The sequence below is a fragment of the Paramisgurnus dabryanus genome, chromosome 22 (assembly GCF_030506205.2).
Source record: "Paramisgurnus dabryanus chromosome 22, PD_genome_1.1, whole genome shotgun sequence".
Taxonomy (NCBI): domain Eukaryota; kingdom Metazoa; phylum Chordata; class Actinopteri; order Cypriniformes; family Cobitidae; genus Paramisgurnus; species Paramisgurnus dabryanus.
The window spans coordinates 19,681,686-19,702,723 of NC_133358.1; the positions used below are offsets into that span (position 1 = coordinate 19,681,686).

At 37.2% G+C, this 21,038-nt stretch overlaps 1 protein-coding gene across 1 annotated transcript in view; it reads left to right on the plus strand.

Annotated features, from left to right (window-relative positions):
• slco5a1 (solute carrier organic anion transporter family member 5A1) overlaps window positions 1-21,038 on the plus strand; it is a 41,489-nt gene that overhangs the window by 12,039 nt on the left and 8,412 nt on the right. The window contains exons 3-5 of the mRNA XM_065258104.2: window positions 14,383-14,515; window positions 14,805-15,013; window positions 18,029-18,193. Coding sequence (XP_065114176.1) covers window positions 14,383-14,515; window positions 14,805-15,013; window positions 18,029-18,193 — 507 coding nt within the window. The remainder of the gene's footprint in view (window positions 1-14,382; window positions 14,516-14,804; window positions 15,014-18,028; window positions 18,194-21,038) is intronic.

The window sequence follows — 21,038 nt, forward strand, 5'->3', positions numbered from 1 at the left end:
GACTATGACATCAGTTTTCTTTTAGCTAATCCATTATTTCTGTTTTTTGTCTATGGACAGGTGATATAGAAATAATAACTGTAGCAGAGAGCAGCAAGGAGATGAGAAAGAAAGTGAATAGGATTAGGAGACCAGAGTGAACATCTGACCTCACGGTGTGCTGGCGAGAACAGAGGTACAATAGGATTAGCAACTTTTTCATTGGGCGGTTCCTCGTAATAACATTCCTGCACTAAAGCTCTTTAATGAGCGGAGCGTCTTTGATCGGCGGGTCACATGGATGTAGTGCTTGCCAGTGTTTGAGAGGAGCAAGTTTGGCACCAGCGGAGCCAAATGTGATGTAACAATCAGCTTTGTCAATGCAATAAGTAGTGAAACTGTAGTCTGTGCCCAAAGTTAGATTTCATTAAAGGTCTGCTAAGGCTGAGGTTCATAGAATTCCAGTGCTTGGCATTCAGCTTTCCACTTCCCGCTGATTATTCATTTAATTTCAGCTACCTATAAGAATGTAGCGCTCTCATGTGTGCAATTTTACCACAGGCTATTTAAATTTATTTAATTGAGACACAACTCACAAATTAAAGACAGATCTGAAAGTCTTCATAAAGACATTGGTTTTGTCAGGGTTGGAAAGGCTTTTCCCAGTGTGAGTTTGAAACCGGAGCAGTGTGACAGACGTGCGTGAAGATTCATTAGCCGGCTCTGTTTCTTCAGACATCACTGTCATAAAGCTTTGTTTAATTTATAGTCCTACTATGTTAGGGGGAAATAAATGGAATATTTCACAAAATAAATAATGTTATTTATATTACAAATTAGATAGGAGTCCTCATGAAGCTGTATCCATACAAAGACTGTAAATAATGCTAAAGTCCGTTTGTCTTATAGACTTATTGTTAGACTACTGTATATAATATGTCCAGCAAGATGTGTGGACTAATTTAAAAGGACCCAAAAAAGTATGCACTTGGCAGACTCTTTTATCCAAATGACTTGCAGTTTATTCAAGCCACACATTTTTATCAGTATGTTTGTCATCTGGTAATCAAATCCACACCTTTGCATTATTGACCTAATGCTCTATAGTCGAGCTACAAGAACACACAAATAAAAGTATCATCGGGGTTTAACAGACGTTGTCATTTTGACATAACTGTATTTGCGAACACTACAATAAGATTCACATCATCATTGACTAATTTCATCTCTTTAAAGTGACACTCCACTTTTTTGAAAATATGCTCTTTTCCATTTGATTTTTACAGTTTTGGAATCCATTTAGCCGATCTCCGGGTCTGGCGGTACCACTTTTAGCATAGCTTAGCATAATCCATTGAATCTGATTAGACCATTAGCATTTTGCTAAAAAAAATAACCAATGTAGTTACATTGTGTAATAAGAGCGATGGAAAATTAAAAGTTGCGATTTTCTAAGCCGATATGACTAGGAACTATACTCTCATTCTGGCGTAATAATCAAAGACTTTTAGAGCTGCAACTATCGACTATTTTTTCAACCGATTAATCTATCGATTATTTTTTCGATTAATCGAATAGTCTAATGATTTTTTTATACATATAATTCCCCAACAAATAATAAATGTAACATCTGCCATTAACGCCAACATTTTATTTAAGCATTTTCTTAATTAAACAAACACACAAACCAAAATTTTCAACATGAAAAATAAAGTGGCAGTGCCACTTTAAAAGAGGCATTATTCACCTTAAACAATAAAATAGGCATATATTAATATTTTAAACATTAGTTTATGATTAGTACATGCATTAACTCAGCATTAGTTCAGACTGAAGTAAAAATAAGTTCATTGTGATTCATGAACCCTTATATAAGATGTAATGGTTATATTATTACTGTTAATATTATTACTATTAGTAGTACTGCATTCTCATTTAACTTTAACATTTAACTTTTCTTAAGTTCCGGGTAAAAAACAAGTTCAGTTAGTATGATCTTCTAATATTTTATAAACAGCATTTACGCCGCTGTTACTTTAAACGCATGTCAGGAATACCTTACAAGACGAGCTTCTGTAATATCTGCGCACATATTCGCAAAAAAGACGTTCATTGGGAACTCCGCACTGCCAGCTGGCTTTCAGTGCACGCGGGCACATGCCTATCAGTTCTCAATGTGACAGTAACTTATTATTTCATAACTTCTTAATATAAAAACATGTCCTGCTCTTTATTTACTGTTTCAACATACTGCCCAGAAGCGATGCAATGTCACGTCTGTCAGGCGTCTCGCAGCTCGTATTAAACGAAGATGTAAACGCAGCTGTATTAGGCACAATATGTATTGATTCTATTGTTTATAGAGTAAGTATAAAAACTTACTGTAATAGTTCAAATTCTTACGCTGACGTCTCGTCATTTTGAGGTCGGAGAGCTCCAGGTTTTCTTCTTTTAAGATGATCATACACAGGTGTTGCGCTGCTGTGGTATGCCATTTCAGTTTTACACAGTATGTGTTTTATTTGGTCTCTGCTTAAAGTATTCCCACACTTTTGATCGCGTTCTGTCTGTTTGGTATAACACTTGTATCACCCGGTCGGAGCTGAAGCCGCCTTCATTTCAAAATGTAAACAGTGCGACGCATCGACGCATTTCCGGCAAATCGACGTAATTACGTAATCGACGTAATCGACTACGTCGACGCGTCGTTCCAGCCCTAAAGACTTTGCTGCTGTAACATGCCTGCAGCAGGCATAGTGATATTACGCAGCGCCTGAAAATAGTCCTAGCCTATAGTTTCTAGCCATATCAGCCTAGAAAATCGCAACTTTTAATTTTCCGTCTGTCTTAGTACACGATGTAACTACAGAAGAGTCAAGTTTTTAAATGGGGAAAATATCGAAACTCTTTGGTTATTTTTAAAGCGCGATTCTAATGGTCTAATCAGATTCAATGGATTATGCTAAGCTATGCTAAAAGTGGTACGGCCAGACCCGGAGATCAGCTGAACGGTTTCCAAAACTGTAAAAATCAAATGTTTAACTCTAGGGGAGCTGGAAAATGAGCATATTTTTTTAAAAAGTGGAGTGTCCCTTTAATGCAACACTGACAATTATTTAAGCAACTAGCATAACTGTATATAATTTACGGTAAGTTCGAAAAATTACTGCGAACTATCAAAGATTGTATTCACTGATAGCATTTAACAAATAAACATGTTTTATTTTACTTAATAATGTTGTTCTATTTATTAGATGTTACCAAGTAAACACATTTATTGGAAGTTTTTTGCATAATATGTCCTACTCTACAGGAAATGAGTCCCCAGTGCACTCTTTAATGGCCAATAAAACAAAAACAAGTAGCATTAAGGGGGCAATTAGTGTGTGGAAGATGAGGGCAGGTCCATGAGGAGCACATCAGCAGTTTTAGTGCCACCTCAGGATGTTGGAGGACCCTGAGAGCTTATCTATGATATTTCTAGCTGGAGAAAAACACAGTTGACAGCAATCTCTGCTCCCAAAAACATCTTTCTATTAGGAAGTTGGCTTAGAAATCTGCTTTACGTTATCTACTTGCCATAAGAACACAGTGTAGTGATAACATATTGCCTACATGTGTGGTTGTTTGGTAAATGTCCCTATAAAAAAACTGACAGTTAAATTGTGATCTGCTGTGTTTTTAATTCATTTTGAGGTCCAACACAACATGGACATCCATTTTGATGTTAGCAAATGGATTTGTAGCAGATCTAAGAAAATTGCCAGTAAATTGCTTTGTGTGTTTACGCAAACACACAAATTCCACCACGTTCACAATTATACTTCCATTACACGTCACATCTTTACAGGATCTGGGATGTGTGTGAACACACGCAGAGATTCCAGAAAATCATTGACATTGTGAATAAACCAAAATCAATCAATCCTGGGACAAATCCCAGACATATTATTTGTTCATTTTCGGAATCTGTGTGAATCTGCAAATGGATTCGTAGAATTTACATTTTTCGGGTGATGCTTTCAAATATGTCCCATACATCAATCTATCACTAAATAAGACAATTCTATTGTTTCTGTTAAAAGTTTTTTTTTATTGTATTAGCGCAGTGCAAATTAAGTTTGAGACAGCAGAAAACGTAAAGTCTTTGACGTAATTTTCCCATCCAAAGCATTTTTAATGAAGGCGATTCCTGCATCGGTTTTCACTTTAGGGTAAAACTCGGACATAATCAGCATTCGTGATGGCGATTTGTAGTGAGTGTTGTTGTCAGCACCAATCGGAGTTCCTCACGCTCCCATCAAGATCAGCAAAATGCGTAAAAGGCAGTCAGCATCATGAGCCTCAGAAGCCCAGAGGAGAACCACTGCTTCAGCAAATTAAGTGCTCATTCGCTTTATAAGAGGGAATTGTTGGTGGCTGTGTGCCCTGTTTTCTTTAGCAAGCTACTTGTTGAATGAGACTGCTTTTAAAGAGGGTTCTTATGTGATTGCATATCTATGTATGCATTTGCCAGACGCATTTTATCCAAATTGACGTCCAGTGCAATAAAGTTATACTTTATCATCTACCTTATCTATTAGTTTGCATTACGTTTAGAAACTGCAATGCAAGAATGGCTTTTATAATTTTATTTTTTGGGATTTTGTGGGACGTAGAATTTAATATTGTGGGACGATAGTTTGCTCTACTATATATCCTTAGTGGTTCACTCATTTGTCAAAGGATCTACAATGTAGAATGTTTGTACCTAAAGGGATCATTTGCCCCAAAAATGAACCTGTATAAATGTCTTTGTTCTGATGAACAGAACATAAGTTTGGAACATTGTTAGTATGAGTAAATAATAATTACATTATACTTTAATGACAGAATTAGTTTTTTGGTTGAGCGATCCCTTTATTAGGGTTGTTGATAAGCTCAGAATGAAAAAGCACTTTGATTGACTAGAAAGTAAGTTTAGCGGTGCATCTGGAGACATGGCCAGAGGGGCTGTCAGCTGTAATGTGAACAGGTAGACACATTTACCAGCTTGCTTTGAAAAGGTTAGAAGAAAGGGCATATTTTTCACAGGTCTTCAGGCAGAGCCTTGAAGGTGACAACTTCAGAAATAGGATCTGGTGTTATTAAGATGTTGGCCTGGATGTGTCTAGTGTAGTAACACATGACCTAGTTCATTCTGCATATGCTAGAGAAGAGCAGTTTTTATGATCGTGTTAAATTATGGTACATATGCTGTAAAATCACTGCAACACAATTTTTCATAAACTGTAATCAGATGGGACTCTTTTTCCCTTGTGGTTAAGTAAATTTGTGTTTCACGGACATATTTGGTGATTTTAGTTTGTTAATTACAAAGCAAATGTATTTTGCTTATATGGGAGGAATCTTGTTTTGTCCAGAAAACAATATTTTTCCATTTTTCCAATTTATTTTAAACTTGATTTAAGGGACACTCCACTTTTTTGAAAATAGGCTCATAGCTCCAGCGTTTAACATTTGCTTTTTACCATTTTGGAATCCATTCAGGCCGATCACTGGGTTTAGCTGTACTACTTTTAGCATAGCTTAGCATAATCCATTGAATCTGATTAGACCATTAGCATCGCTCTCAAAAATGACTAAGGATTTAAAACTTGACTCTTCGGTAAACTTGACCAACAGGAAATTAAAAGTTGCGATTTTCTAGGCAGATATATGGCTAGGAACTATACTCTCATTCTGGCGTAATAATCAAGAAATTTGCTGTTGTAATATGGCTGCAGCAGGCGCAATGATATTACACATCACCCGAAAATAGGCCCCTTGTTAACTTCGGGCAGAGCGTAATGTCGGTCTTAGTACACGATGTAACTACAGAAGAGTCTTAATTTTAAATAGAAAAAACATCAAACTCTGGTTATTTTTAGCGCGATGCTAATGGTCTAATCAGATTCAATGGATTATGCTAAGCTAAAACTTATACCTCCAAACCTGGGGATCGGCTGAATGGATTCCAAAACTGTAAAAATCAAATGTTTTAATTTAGGAGAGCTGGAAAATAAGCCTATTTTCAACAAAAGTGCAGTGTCCCTTTAAATCCGGGGTGGGGAACAGGAGGGCCATCCTGCAGAGTTAAGTTCCAACCCTAATCAAACACACCTGAAAAATCTAATTCAAGTTTTAGGATTACTTGGAAATGAAATTCAGCTGTGATTGGTTAGGGTTGGAACTAAACTCTGCAGGACAGTGGCCCTCCAGGACCCAGGGTACCCCACTCCTTCTTTAAATACTATTTTAAATACTAAGAAAATTTTATTTTAAGTGTCCTTTTTACAAAGTAATTTGATAATTAAGTCCTCTATAATATTAATAAACATGTTCTTGCTGTAGGATTGGGGTTAGGATTAGATGTTTGGTTTAAGGTTAGTTGCATGATGTAATTATACATCATTAACTGTTATTACTATAGTAAGTACATGTAACGTGTAACAATGGCACTGTAAAATAAAATGTTACCACAAACGTTTTTTTTTTCTGCACAGCCTGATGCTTCTTTACGATAACTGTAGACCGTTTGCCAACTTTCCAGGTACATAATAATTGTTGGTGGTACTGCTGCCAACTCATTTGACATAAACTAAGAATTAAATGAATAAAGAGAGACAGACAGACAGGAGCTGACTTATTATCTCTGCTATTATTGCTTTAGATGGGAGTCACAACATCAGAACATACTGAATGTCAGATAGCCACTGGATCAGACACTAGATGTTGATTTGAGGTGACAGTGCTCCTGGAGCATGTCTCTGGAGAAAACTTCATCCTCTGTTGGTGCTCATCTGCCTCTGAGGTATCACATGGAAAGCAGCAGTAAAGGCACATCCAAGAAATGGCACTGATTTATCATAGCTGCCTTCCCAAAGCATGCGTCATATAGAAACACTACACTGTAAAAAAATTCCGTAGAAATTGCAGCTGGGTTGCCGGTAAATTACCGTAGATTTAAATTTATTTTGTTTACTGGCAACATTTTGTTCAAAGTTAAATGAACATTAAACATTTACAAGTCTTTGTCTTTACAGAGTAAAACTAAAAAACAGCATCAAGCAAAACATTCTGGGAAACAAAATCTGAAGCAAAAAACAGAAAAAGGTTGATGATGATTTCTGGTTCCCAGAATGCTTTGCATGAGCCTGTTATTGTATAGTTTTATTCTGTAAAGATAAAGACTTGTTAATATTAAAAATGTATTTAACTTTGAACAAACTCTTGCCAGTAAATAGCATAACTTTAAATCTACGGTAAATTACCGGCAACTCAGCTGCAATAACATTGTAATTTCTACGGAATTTTTTTACAGTGTAGATGCTGTGAAGAGCTGTGGAAAGGGGAGGATTTTGTGTGCACAAGCACCGTGTTCAGACCCCTTCCACATACTGAAAATGAGCTAGAGACTCGCGAGCCACATTCCATGTAAAAGGCCATTCGCCTCCTTGTAAAATACTTATGAATACATGTGATATTAGGAAGTCTTAACTTGCTATAAGCTCCTTAAAAGCACACTTATGATGTTCTGAAACTTGAATTTGTTAAAAAAAACATTGAAAGATGTTTCCTGAACTTGCAGTTATTCTGTCAATGAAACGTGATTATTGTATTGGTAGTGGAGCAAGTTAAGAAATTTCTAGATTAATCAGAAGTGCTTGCTTGTTTGGTGTGAATGCTGAGTCTGAAGCACAGAATTTACCTCTCGTTCTCTTTAGTTTTTTTCTTTCTGTCAGCTACATTGCTCTTTTTGTTTGATGGATTATTGCAGCCCTGTGGCCTCTTGAGGGCCTTCTGCACCTCATTAGCCTCAAAGTTACACCTGCCCCAGGGAAACAACAAACACCCTTTGAAAAGACGCTTTCCATCCACAGATTTGTGTTTGAGGTATATGCCCTTGATGTGAGTTACAGCTGCTGTGCTTAGTTGTTTCAGAAAAAGTTTCTCACCATAACTTTAAAGAGCCTATTGGATTTTTATAGCATTACTACACAAGTACAAGCCATTACGACTGCCTTTTCACTTTGATTTATTTTAATTCATAGATTACTATATCTGTAAAGATCCTACCGTATTTAACGGTATTCCAGAGTATGTCGCATCAGTCAAAAATGTGTTTTGAAGAGAAAAAAACATATAAGTTGCACTGGACTGTATGTCGCGTTTATTTAGAAAATGATTTCACAAATCCATGCCAAAGAACAGACATTTAATATGGAAAGGCAAGTTATTCAACTAAACAATAGCACAGAACAGCAGGCTGAATAGGTGTCCGTACATGCTAAAGTAACATAAACAGTTATTAACATGATACACAATAGCATACAGAACATACATGGGAGGCTAAATAGGCTAAATTAACACGACAAGCCAAATCAAGTTCAAAAAAGTCCCAAAGTCATTCCGCATCACTGAATCTATTGGATTACATAAATACAGGAGCAGCATAGAGCGGACTTTTGCGGCTGTAGACGGTAATGGTTTCTCTTTGTTCATATGAAATAATTTGGACATATAAGTCGCACCTGATTATAAGTTCCAGTACCCGCCAAACTATGAAAAAAGTTTGAGTTATAGGGCCCTATCTTGCATCCAGCGCAATTGACTTTGTCAGTGACGCATGTATCATTCGTATTATGCACCGGCGCACAGCAGGTTTTTCCCTCCACAGACGCACGTCGGAAAACTAGGAAATGAACTTGTGCTCCCTGGGCGGTTCAGCGCAAAAAAGGAGGCGTGTTCCGCCGCAAACCATCCCTGATGCTATTTTGCAGTTTCAAAAAACAATTGCGCCACTGACCGCAGCGATGTCCTCTGTTGGCGTCAGGTCCTCTGTAGAGGCAGATCCACCTCCCGTTACACGGCGTGCCCGATTTATGCTGGCAAGCTTGGGATTTCCCCGTCTCCTGACATCATTGTAGCGCTTGGCGCAACGATGGGGATGCCAGCTGATGAGACAATTGTGGCTATTTCCTCTCACGCCCGTTTAACCGACGCTGATTTGGGTGGGTTTCTCATATCCCCATACAAAACAACTTCTCTGTCTTTGACTGCTCTTACAAGAACGTCGGTCTCCTCGGCTGTGAACCGCTCCTGGCGTGCGCCTGGTAAATCCGTCATAATAATAGCAACCCGCCATGGAACTTGCGTCCTTGCGTTTAAAGGGAATGTTGGATAGCGTTCTGATTGGTTTATTTGACGTTACGCCCAAACCACACCTATGAATAATGAACCTACTTCAGACCAACCCCTTATTGATTTGCGCCTGGCGCAAGAGTTATTTCTCCTGCCGGGACAATAGCTACAGCGCCCAAGATCCGCCCACAAAGTCACTTGCGCTTTGCGCTTCGCACTTGCGTTTCAGATCGTTAAAATAGAGCCCATAGTCCGGAAATTACGTTGCATGTTTTTCTTGTGTGTTGTACAGTCCTGCTATAAGAACATTATGATAAGAGAGTTAGACTTTTTCCCAGCTATACTGGTTATGCTGGGTTTGGGAACTTGATATTTGTTTAGACTAGGAGACAAGCTAAACACCAGACTGGCTAAGACCAGCAAAGTCCTTTTGCTGGTTTGGTGTCATTCAGGACACTCACAGTTTTTAAATATTTGTTGTCAGGTTTGAATCAAAGCCCTGTTTGGATTGAACTGGCAACATAGGCTGGTAAGCGGACAGCTGTGTCAGGCTATTCTGATGGGGGCTGTCTGTGTGAAATATATAAAGTTTAAACGTGTAAGAAGACACTGCTTTGTCAGCAAGTTGCCATGACAATGTCATTCACCATTTTATTGTCTTTTACCCCTGTCTCTTGGCAAGGTCACAGTGTTGTACATTTTAAACTAACCCATCAGCCAGTTTTAGGTAGGGCTATTATTCACACTGAATGCCAGTATGCCACATTTCATTGGTTACATCCCTTCCTTCCTTAACAACAAGGAGTTTTATCTGAAAATGTTTTTTTTTTCTAGTGTTCATCTCCACTCAGGGACACTTTGCACTTTGGTTATATATTTTGGCATTAGCCTGCTGTTATTAGTCGCATGATGAATTGCACCATGTTGTGCTGCTGTTGTGCTTAAGGCTCCTGGGGCAATTCTCCTGGGGTACAAAGTGCCATTAAAGCACAGTGAAAGATTACACAACTCATGGCCATATTTAATCGGCTTCATGCTCGCAATAAGTCTTGCACTGAACCCCCACAAGGTACAATCGGTGACATTCAGGGATGCAACAATGTTTTATTTCATCATCTGCTTCACGCTCAGGTGTGTTTTAAGGCTACTACGGGCCATTAATTATTTATGTGGACTTCACCTTGTGCAGCCTTTACAATGGATCGATGCATATTTGCTGACTTTTCTTTTCTGTGTTTATCATCATGATCATCATCCTTAATTATTTTTGACAATGTGGATTGGATTCATGTAGCATGAAAGGTGCTTGTGTCACTTTTTACTGTCTTTTATAAAGATAACTGATCATCAAGCCAAACATCAGGGATCAGAGCATTTTACTCATTATTGTGAGCAGCATGATGAGAGGGTGACCCTGGGACTAAATCGTATCTGCATCTATTACATGTGGGAGAAGAAAGCATGGACTCATTCACACCTCCACAGCAATGTCCTTGAGTGACATTTAGGCGTGATGCAGTATTGTGTGGTTGCGGTGCAAATGTCCTTCGGTAGAGAAACCTGATTGGATCCTTTGGATTTTTTTGCAAGGACCACGTTTGTGTTGACTGATTTTCGGATGAGAAGGTCTGCTATGCAAGTTGTAATTCAACAGTTGATTTGACGTCATTGTTGACGCTGATAATAACGGCAATACTGTTTCGCATAGCCAGCATGTTTTTAACCTTAGCAAGTAACTTCTCTGTCCTTTACTGGGGAAAGCACAATGCAAGCTGGGTAGAGGTGGAATCTAGACTGAATTTCTGCTTGGCAACAGGGAATTTTGAATGCTGTCCAATTAAATGACCCTCCTTCACCTTCCATTCATGCATAACGGTATTAACATGATAAATTGAGCCGAACACAGCACTTGAGGAAAATGAAATATGTATATAGTCACCGCTGTGTTGTTTTAGGTAAACAACACACATTAATGATTATTGATTGGCTTTGTTTGGTCAAAACCTATATGTGTGTGCGCGTGTGTTTGTGACCATTTTAAATAATGATCTCATTTATGAACATTGTGTACAAACTTTCAGCTGGATGCACTTCATTGTAATGAATTTAGATGAAGTACCTCCTTTAATCTGGGAGTATGTGCCAACAGTTATTTACCTATATAATTTAGCTAATACGCAGCCTATACATTATCATATAAACGCTTTTTGTATCCACATACCCATATTCATATGTGCATAATGCATTTTTTGTGAATAAGACCCAGTGTCTTAACTTTACTTTCAATTAATGAGGGTGGCTCTTTTTTGGCCATATGAAAGAATTCAAAACTCGCTTATCTTAAAGCTTAGACAACACATTCACTGATAAGTGATTAGCTGCTATTCTGCGTATTCAGCCAGCACATATTTCCCTTCTTATGTCAAGACAATATCTGGCATTTCACAACCACAGTGTAGTTGTGACGCATAAATGTTTGGTAAGATTATTGTTGGAATGATTTAATGTGATCTGCATTTGCTGAAGTCGACTCAGTGAGGGTTCATGCGGGTACGTAACTTCTGTTTCACCTCTCTGGAGTTCGGTGCTGTTTGCACAGTTTTTAAAGAAATAAAAATGATGCATAATTTGCTGATTTTTCAGTGAAGATTTAATAAAGACTGAAGTTCATTAAGGAGCTCTTTAAATGACTCTTCTAGTCGTTACCAATACTCATTTTCTACTAAATGCTTGCTAAAGTGGATTAGCATTGAAGTATAAGTGTAAGTCTACTGTACATGCACAGTCCTTGCATGTCATTTAGTCATTCATAAAAAAAAAATTATTTGCCTATTTCTCATCATGCACACATTTTGCTTGTAGCGTCTGGTAACACTTGAGACTTGAGTTTTTGTGATGACTAATATTACAAGCAAGCAGCTTCTCATAGCCATTGAATTCTCCAGGGCAGTTTATTCTTTGCTGTATGAAAGACTGTCTGTCTGTTAATGGCAGTGCACTCTTTTTTTTCTGTTTGCAAGGCACAGAGAGTCCTGTGCAATGGGCATTTCTGTTTTGGGCTGATAAGAAGATTTCTCAGAGGCTTTTGAGCTTTTAGGAACAATAGCTCATCCATAGCTCTTGTAGGAGGAACTTGTTATTTTGTTATGAATGTAGATGGGTCAATGACATGACGTTAATTATTTTGTGTCCGTATGGTTCAATTAAATGTAAAAGGGTTAAAATTTCAAAATAAATGTGCAGATTACTTGCATACATTATCTTTTTTGAGGACCAAGTCTAAAATTTCTGGTTTTATTTCATTTTGAAAAATTATTTGCGGGATAATTGCAAAAATGTCTATGTGGTGTAACCGGTCTGTGTCAATTGGTGTACTAGTATTTTTAACTGAAAATATTAATGTTTTCATAAAAAATGTGGAATAAAATATAAACATCCAGTTTAGTGTAATATGATTTTTTTACATAAATTTTTACGTAATTTGTCAAAGATTATTTAGAAAACAGAGCTGTTTTCAGCATATGTCCGGACAAATTTTAAAAACGCTTAATGTGTGATATTTAAAAATTATTATTATTATTTTTATTTTATTTTTTGAAGATTATGCTTACATGCCATCAAGGTGGATAAAATATGCAATATTTCTTAATCTTTGGTGCAATTGGCGGTTACACCATTTGACATTTTCAGGTCCATTCAGTCTTAACTCTCATAATAATGGGCCAAATGTAATAAAATCAACATGAATACTGTATGTGCATTGAAATATACCTGATGCATGCTTTTAAAACAAGTTTTTTTTAAGATTTTTTAATTTCTCATCTTGTAAAACCGTTTTTCACTGACCCAGGTACGGGTGATTGAATATTTGAGGAGTACAAACTAGTTGATACCCTGGTGTACCAGTATTTGTGAAGAAAGCCGCCCATGTGAATAAGTGAAATTCACAATGTGGGGAAAATGATCGCCCTATTAAAGCTTTCTTTTTTAAGAAGTGAAAAAATAGGAAATGGCCAAACAAAACTATTTTATTATAATCAAACTTATATCATAATTATGTAAATTCTCAGGAGTTGGAGGCAACAAAAAATGAAATCATTAAGAAAACACCAGCATATCCCATTTCCCAGTGCCATCATCATCACACTCTCAGAAACAAAGGTACAAGAAGGTACAAAATATATTACTGGGGTGGTACCTTTTCAAAAACCTTCTTTTGTATCTATAAGGTGTATAATGGTACCTCAAAGTTACACATTGGTACCTTAAAGGGTACATACTGGTACCTCAAAGGAACATATCAGCACCAAAATGTTACATATTTAGATCTTTTTAGAAGGTACCACCCCAGTGACAATTATTGTTGTTTTTTCTGAGAGTGTCACCATCACTAAATTTGGCTCAAACTTTGAAACATCTCCCAATGTTTTTGTACTAGATTGTGTTAGTGTTGGTGTACCATATGTGGCTTATCCTCTCGGAAAATGCAGAGAATAAAGGTCTCGCATAAGGACAAGTATAGTCTTGTTTACATCAAAAATGTGACTTATCTGTCCACCCCAAAATGTTTGTGCTGGTGTTATGTAACCTGGCAGGCTGTCGGCCAAGCCTTCTCGCATACAGAGACTGAGATTAGAGATTAGGCTGTTCATGCACCTGACTTAATGCTGTGACATTCTGTCTGGATCAGAACCAGCTTGGCTTACACTGGGTACGTGGATGTCCACTGATGCTTTCTCTGAACTGGATCAAACATATATCTGTTTAGCAAACTCAGTAATAATATACGTACTAACATATTAGTCTGTGTATATGAACAAAAAAGCAACACCACAAGCTGGAAGTACTTATACCTTTTGATTGGCATAGCGAATCTGTTCTTTGGGCAGCCATACTGCTACATTGTTTCACTACATTGCTACATTGGCTCTGTCTTCCTTTTTTCTGATATTTTTTTCTATTGTGACCTGTGGTATAAGCAGTACTTGAAGTTCATTGCCATTAGTTCATGCTGTTTCCCAATTGAATCAAATCATGACGCACTGAATGTGTAGTCCTGCATATTTTTCATAATTTCAATGTGGATGACTCAGTCAACCAATGAGTCAAGAGCTTGTTGGGCACTTTAAGTGGAAAGAACATTAGCAGCCTTAATCATACTCTCTCTGTGTTATGAACATCAGGTATAATGTGGGCGACGCACAGCTTGTTTTGTAATGTGTGATTGTTTGTGTTTCACAGCTATTATGTATGTGATGGGGGCACTGGGACCAGCTGCAGGATATCTACTGGGAGGAGTTCTGATCGGTTTCTATGTGGATCCCACAACCATCATCAACATTGAGCAAAGTGACCCACGCTTTGTAGGCAACTGGTAAGATCTGTTGAATACATGTGTGGTCTTTCGATCCTTGGCTATGACCTGTTTTAGTAATGTTACTGACCTGTCACACTTTAGCAATGGTAGTCCTCCATTTTAACAGAGAAACTTTGATCCAGTGCTTATGGCTTATGGTCTTTATATGCGTTTATATCGTTTTTAATAAATAAAAACTATTTTATATCACTATGCGTGTTCCCATAGGAATCAAACATATGAGCTTGGTGCTACTCATGCAATGCTCTACCAGTTGAGCCATTCATCCATATTGTTATGTTTTCAGGTGGAGTGGTTTCCTGCTCTGTGCCTTTGCCATGCTGTTGGTCATCTTTCCCATGTTCACCTTCCCAAAGAAACTGCCCCCTCGCCACAAAAAGAAGAAAAAACATGGAGTGGACAATGTCTCTAATGACGACGACGTCCTGAAAGAGAAATCCAACAGCAAAGGCCAGACGGTCGCATCCTCCATGGGCTTTGGAAAAGACATCAAAGGTGCGTCTCTTGTAAAGAATGGATACTCTAAAGGTCATCTGGTAATTAACACTACGGGAAGCAATAGTGTATAAACATAATACATTTACTATACACAACTAAATACAACTAAACCAAATCATTTGTCGCTGTAATCAATGATTATTTATGAGCATGAGGAAATAATGCTATTTAGTCATTATAAAGCGATGCATTCAGCTAATGTACCTTAAAGTAGTTGATATAAAGACACCCTTTAATTTAGGGGTGATTGTTTGTTTATTTTATGCATTAAAATTTTCCAATAGTAACTTATTTATTTCAGTTTGTGTGTTGCCTGGGATTCAAATAAATTATTTTTGCGCTGCTAATGCAATGCTCAATGACTAAGGGACAGGAATGCGCAGCAGCTATTTATTTTGTAGCAAACTTATAAAAAAATACTTTACCAACTTACTAGCTCTACATACAGTATGTGGGTAAGATTTGTTAGTATAGGATTACATTTTTTGATATATGAACATCCTATAGTCTTCCCTCACTCTTCTGAATATATGAAGAGTTTGGTTCCAAAACGCAATAAATCCATTTTGACAAATTTCGGTAAAAATATTTTTTCTATACAAAAAAAAGGGACAAAATGAAAACCACTATTTTCTGTTACAAACTTTCACATAGCATCTTTAGGTTATAATAACATAAAAAATTCAAATCCATAACTTGATCCAAATATTTATTATAAAAACTGATCATTTTTTCCACAAAATGCAATAAATCCATGACAAGTTTTTTTTTTCAAAATGCTATAAATCTATTGAAATAAAATATAAATGTACATTCATCTTTGCCATGTTATATTCATTTAGTTGACTAGTGGTATATACTGATTAAAAAAATAAACATTAATATGTCATTATTCAAAACACTTACTTGGGACGTCATCACTGAACTTTTTTGACAGCGATCAGCTGTAAAATGTTTTGGTCCTGCTCGATTTTTTTCGTGAATTTGAGTAAAATAATAGAACGTTTTTCATAAGATTCCCTGGGGTCAATGTGTTAAAATGACAGAAGCTTGATGCTATCGTGTGAAAACAAGCAACAGCCAGCATTTTTCCGTCGCCCGAGTGACTTACATTTTTTCCTCGCCAGTCGCCACAGAAAAACACCACAGGTTTATCAGTGCCATCAAAAGTATTTTTTTTTTGTATTTGTGTGTTTGTTGATCACGAAGTACAAAGTAGATGAGAAAAACTAGGATTCGGTGTGATTCGCGCCGCCGCAATTATTGTTTACAATGCGTGGAATGGTGCGTTGTGATTGGTTGAGCGGATTTATTGCATTCTGCAGAGAAGGAGGACTGGCGTTTATCGCGTTTTGGGAAAAAAGGGAGAAAAGATTTCAAAATAACACGATGAATATCGGATTTTCCATAAAATTAAGAATTTACTTTTTAATACTGACCTGATACAATACCGATTTTGGTGGTAACTCTTTTTTTTTTTAATGGTGTTTATCGTGTTTTGGAACCAAACTCTTCATATGTATAGTGTCAGTAGATTTTTGAATGGTGCTTATGCAATGTAATAGATTTATTATCTTAAAGACTGCATAAGCAAATCACATGAGATAAGCATTATAAACAATTCTGATCACTAATATAATTTAGTTTTATATTCTGCTGGGAATTTTAGGTTTGAACCATTTGACATTTTAAAGAAAATAGAGATATAGGTGAGATTGCTTTCTTAAAGGGATAGTTCACCCAAAAATGAAAATTTTGTCATCATTTACTTACCCTCATGTTGTTACAAACCCGTATACATTTCTTTGTTCTGATAAACACAAAGGAAGATATTTTGAGAAATATTCGTAATAAAACCATTCGTGGACCCCATTTACATCCATAGTATTTGTTTTTCCTACTATGGAAGTGAATGGGGTCCACGAACGGTTTGATTATGAACATTTCTCAAATATCTTCCTTTGTGTTTATCAGAACAATGAAATTTATGTGGGTTTGTAACAACATGAGATTAAATGATGACATAATTTTCATTTTTGGGTGAACTATCCCTTTAACAACTGAAAAAGAAGTAAAGACTAAAGCAGTAATGAACTGGTTTATTATTTCTCTAAATTATACATTTATAAAGTAGTGTTTTCTGTAGTTAGCAGAACTGGTATTAGTATTCTATGTACACTTAATATTTGTATTGATGGATACCATCACTGTCACACAATATAGCTCAGTTTCACAATAGTGAAATCAGAAATCATGGCTTTGACACATTTTTAACTAGATCAAACTAAGTAATTAATTTATTTTATCTTCTCACTGATTTTGCAACTAGATTAATACTAATTATTATTATTATTAGCCTGGAGAGGCGTTTGTCCTGCTTTGACAAATTTACACGAGTGACTAGAATGGAGAAGTCCTTCTTTTATAAACCCACTATAACCTACTTCCATTCTCCCCTATACTTCCAAAATAAAGGTTCTTAAAGTTTCTTTGTCAGGCTGTATTTTTTTTTACATCCACAGAGCCTTTATGTTGCACAAATGGGGAAAAAAAATGACTTTTTACTGAATTGGTAACCAAATATTGTTCTTCTATGGCAATGCACCTTTATTTTTAAGAGTGTTGGATGCTGCGAGGGGTCAGAGGTCAACATGCAGGAGCAAATGAAATAGCTGGTTACCATAGAAACCTGCAATGTCACTAACCAGCTAATTTAAAATTGCCTGCATTGGTCGTGATGAAGCATTCACCCGAAAGCTCTGGGGTTTAAACAGATTATCCGCTAAACCAAGAGGAACCATGGAGACACCATGTAGAGGTTTAGTTGGAAACATCTGTTAGTGTGGATTATATGGATTATGTTTTGAAAGGTAATAGGGGAACAAGCAGGTCACATTGGTAATGAAACAGTTAATGAAAAAAATTCAAGTTCGTTACGGATATTAGCATGAAATTGGCTTTTTCTGTTTGACATTCATTGTCAACATGTTGTTTTTGTGCTTTTGTGAGCAGATCTCCCAAAGGCAGCCATACGGATCCTCAGCAACATGACGTTCCTGTTCGTGAGTCTGTCTTACACGGCCGAGAGCGCCATCGTCACAGCCTTCATCACCTTCATTCCCAAATTCATCGAGTCGCAGTTTGGTATCCCCGCCTCTAGCGCCAGCATTTACACAGGTACACAAACATAATGTTTAATAATTAAATCTTGACACGCCTGTCAAATCACACATTCACACTTATATTCATCGCCTTATGAACATGTGTTAGAAAAGATGTGCGAAGACACGCACAATATAGTTTTTTTTTTTTCTTACATCTGCGCTCTCTTCTATTTCTGGAGGCATATTTGATTGCTGTTATATAAAGTTGCTATGCTGAAAATATTGCCTATATAGTGAAATATACCCTCTTGAGAGCATATGTCAGGAAAGCATAAAGATGCTCTGTTGCTTGTTTATGCCTTTGCTGATGATCTGAATAACATCTAAAACACCGTTCCCCAGTCTCATACTGTGGGTTGTTATAAAGCCATGCTTAAGTCCAATATGTCTCATTTTCAGCACAGATGCTCTCTCATAAGGTAATGGGAGGCTGGCCAGATTTTTGTAGAGAGAGGCCGATCCACTTCTGTCCGGTAGAACTGAGAGCACTGAGTTTAATCCAGTATATAAATGCGAGCTTGTCTGTGAAATCCTGGCTAAAGTTTTAAATGGGTACAGCTTTTGTATCTTTTTTCCAAGAGTGTACGAAGCACAAACAATATGAGATTGTAGGTGTTATTTAAAATACCAGTGATGCATATCTTGACAAACACCAATATTATCTACTTTCCGTCTATATCAGCCGGGTTTTGGTTCAGAGTCATTATTCTTGCCCCTAAGCTTGTTGCCAGGATACAGGAAGAGAGAAAATTAGCCGTATGGTCGACTCTTAACTATGCTCATCTGTTCTCTTACAGAAAAACAACTTCTTAACTAAAGCCTTCAGAATGTATCCTCATAGCACATCTCGTTCCTCGTACACGAAGTCTCCGCTTCCAAGCCCGAGCGCATAAAACACGTTGTACGCTGCTGTGATAACAGCAGATTGATATCCCTGCTGAAGTCAGTGCATTCACACAAACAGGCCTGAATGCTTTACACATCAATAGATGCAGATGCACTTGGTCGTTTTTGTGCTGTTTCCTCAGTTACGGCTGCCAAAAGTCGAGTTGTAAGATGTGCAGCTGCATTAAACTAGAGAGCTACAGAAGACTGATCGTGGACCATAAAACACTGAACTAAAGCCAGATTTGCATTTCCTCCGCAGCTTTTATACAAATGAATCTGAGGAATTGAGGGTGCTCGAAATCACAACACAAATCAGCACTGTAGGAATAGTAGTCTCAATGTAGTCAAGAATTTTATCAGTTTAACAGCTTGAATGTAACTTTACACCCTTGCTTCATTTACTATACTTGAATTTATAAGTATGCAATGTTTACAGATCACCTATATAAATGTGAATATGAAATAAAATGTTTGCAATAGCAGGGCTTGCACTGCATGTATTTGTACCATTGACTTTATTAGGCATGATATGTTTCCTAGATATCACTGGGGCTTTACCCTTTCAAAAAGTACACATTTGTATCTAAAGAGTTCATAATAGTGCCTTAGATTCATTCATCAAATGAAAGAACAGACCCTCTGCTTTCAAACAAAAAAAAAACGTTTCATCCTACCTTCAGTGGTTCTTTTATAATCAGCTTTTGAATATGGGTAGGTTTCTGCAAAAACACCACATTTTGAGCAAAAAGCAGAGATAATTCAATTTTTGTGACGGACTTTTCATAGAGATCCCATTCAGAGCGATCTTTAAAACAGACACGGACATGCACCCGCTTGCCATAGATCAATACTTCTGGGTTTAAAAAGTTGCGGAAGGGCCACCAAGTCGTCCTCGGGCGCAGTAATATTGAAGTTTGAGCGAGAGGAGGAGTCAGGAGTGATGATGTTACTGTGCGCCAAGGTCGAAGTGCTGCAAACTTAAGTGCTCTTCCGACATACAATATAGTTCTCTTTTTTTATCTGCCTAAAAATTGCCATGTTTTTTTTTTGTGCCACCATACTTACTCGTGTAACTACTCATGTAACAGTCTTTAAATAGGAAAAACGTGGAAGTGTTTGGTGGCTTAAGGAATGAATGGGGCTAGGCTAAATGCTAACACATTCAGGACGCGCTGTACAAAGAATAAGTGTACGCATTGAAAAAAGATAGGGATGTATTAATTAGTCTAAGTTGAGGTAAGAACATAGTAAAATATTGAAAAACTGTGGTGTTTTCCTTAAACAAATACAACCGTATTGTAAAGGGTTACCAATTTAAATGTTCTTATATCAGTAGGTTTTACATTTTATAGTTGGTAGTTTACTGATAAGAACTTTGAATGTGGCTCATCCAATAGGAGCTGAGAGTCTTCTTGTTTTATAATAACAAAGTTTGTGCTGTACATCTAATATGTTTAAAGAGTGGCTGGGTTACGTCACCAAATATTTTTTATCATTTCAGGGTTTTCTTATTTTTGCATCACACTGTGTTTTCAAGTACACCCCTGACAGTGTTATGAGACAGAGCGTGCAGTGGTGCGTTATGGTCATTAACACCCTGCTCTGCTTTGTCTGGTGGCCTTGAGGAATCTTTGTACTTTGCCTCTTGGAGACCCGCACTTCCCTAGCAAATACACACACACACACACACACACAGCTACAGTTATAAGCCAGCTGTGCACACTGAATCTCTCAGGGCGACCTCATGGGGAGACTTTCATTAAATAACTCCCCTCCTGTCTTAGATACACAGAGGGGCTTTTTGAATATTTCTTCTTTCTCCTTCTCGTCCCATGGCGGGGAGGTGTTCCTGACGCACCAGTGGCTAAATATAGCCAGGAGAAATTCACTATTGGCTTCATACTGTTTTTGGTTGTCTCATAAATGGGCGTTCATATCACCTTGTCAGGTCGGAAGGCTGTGTGTGTTTA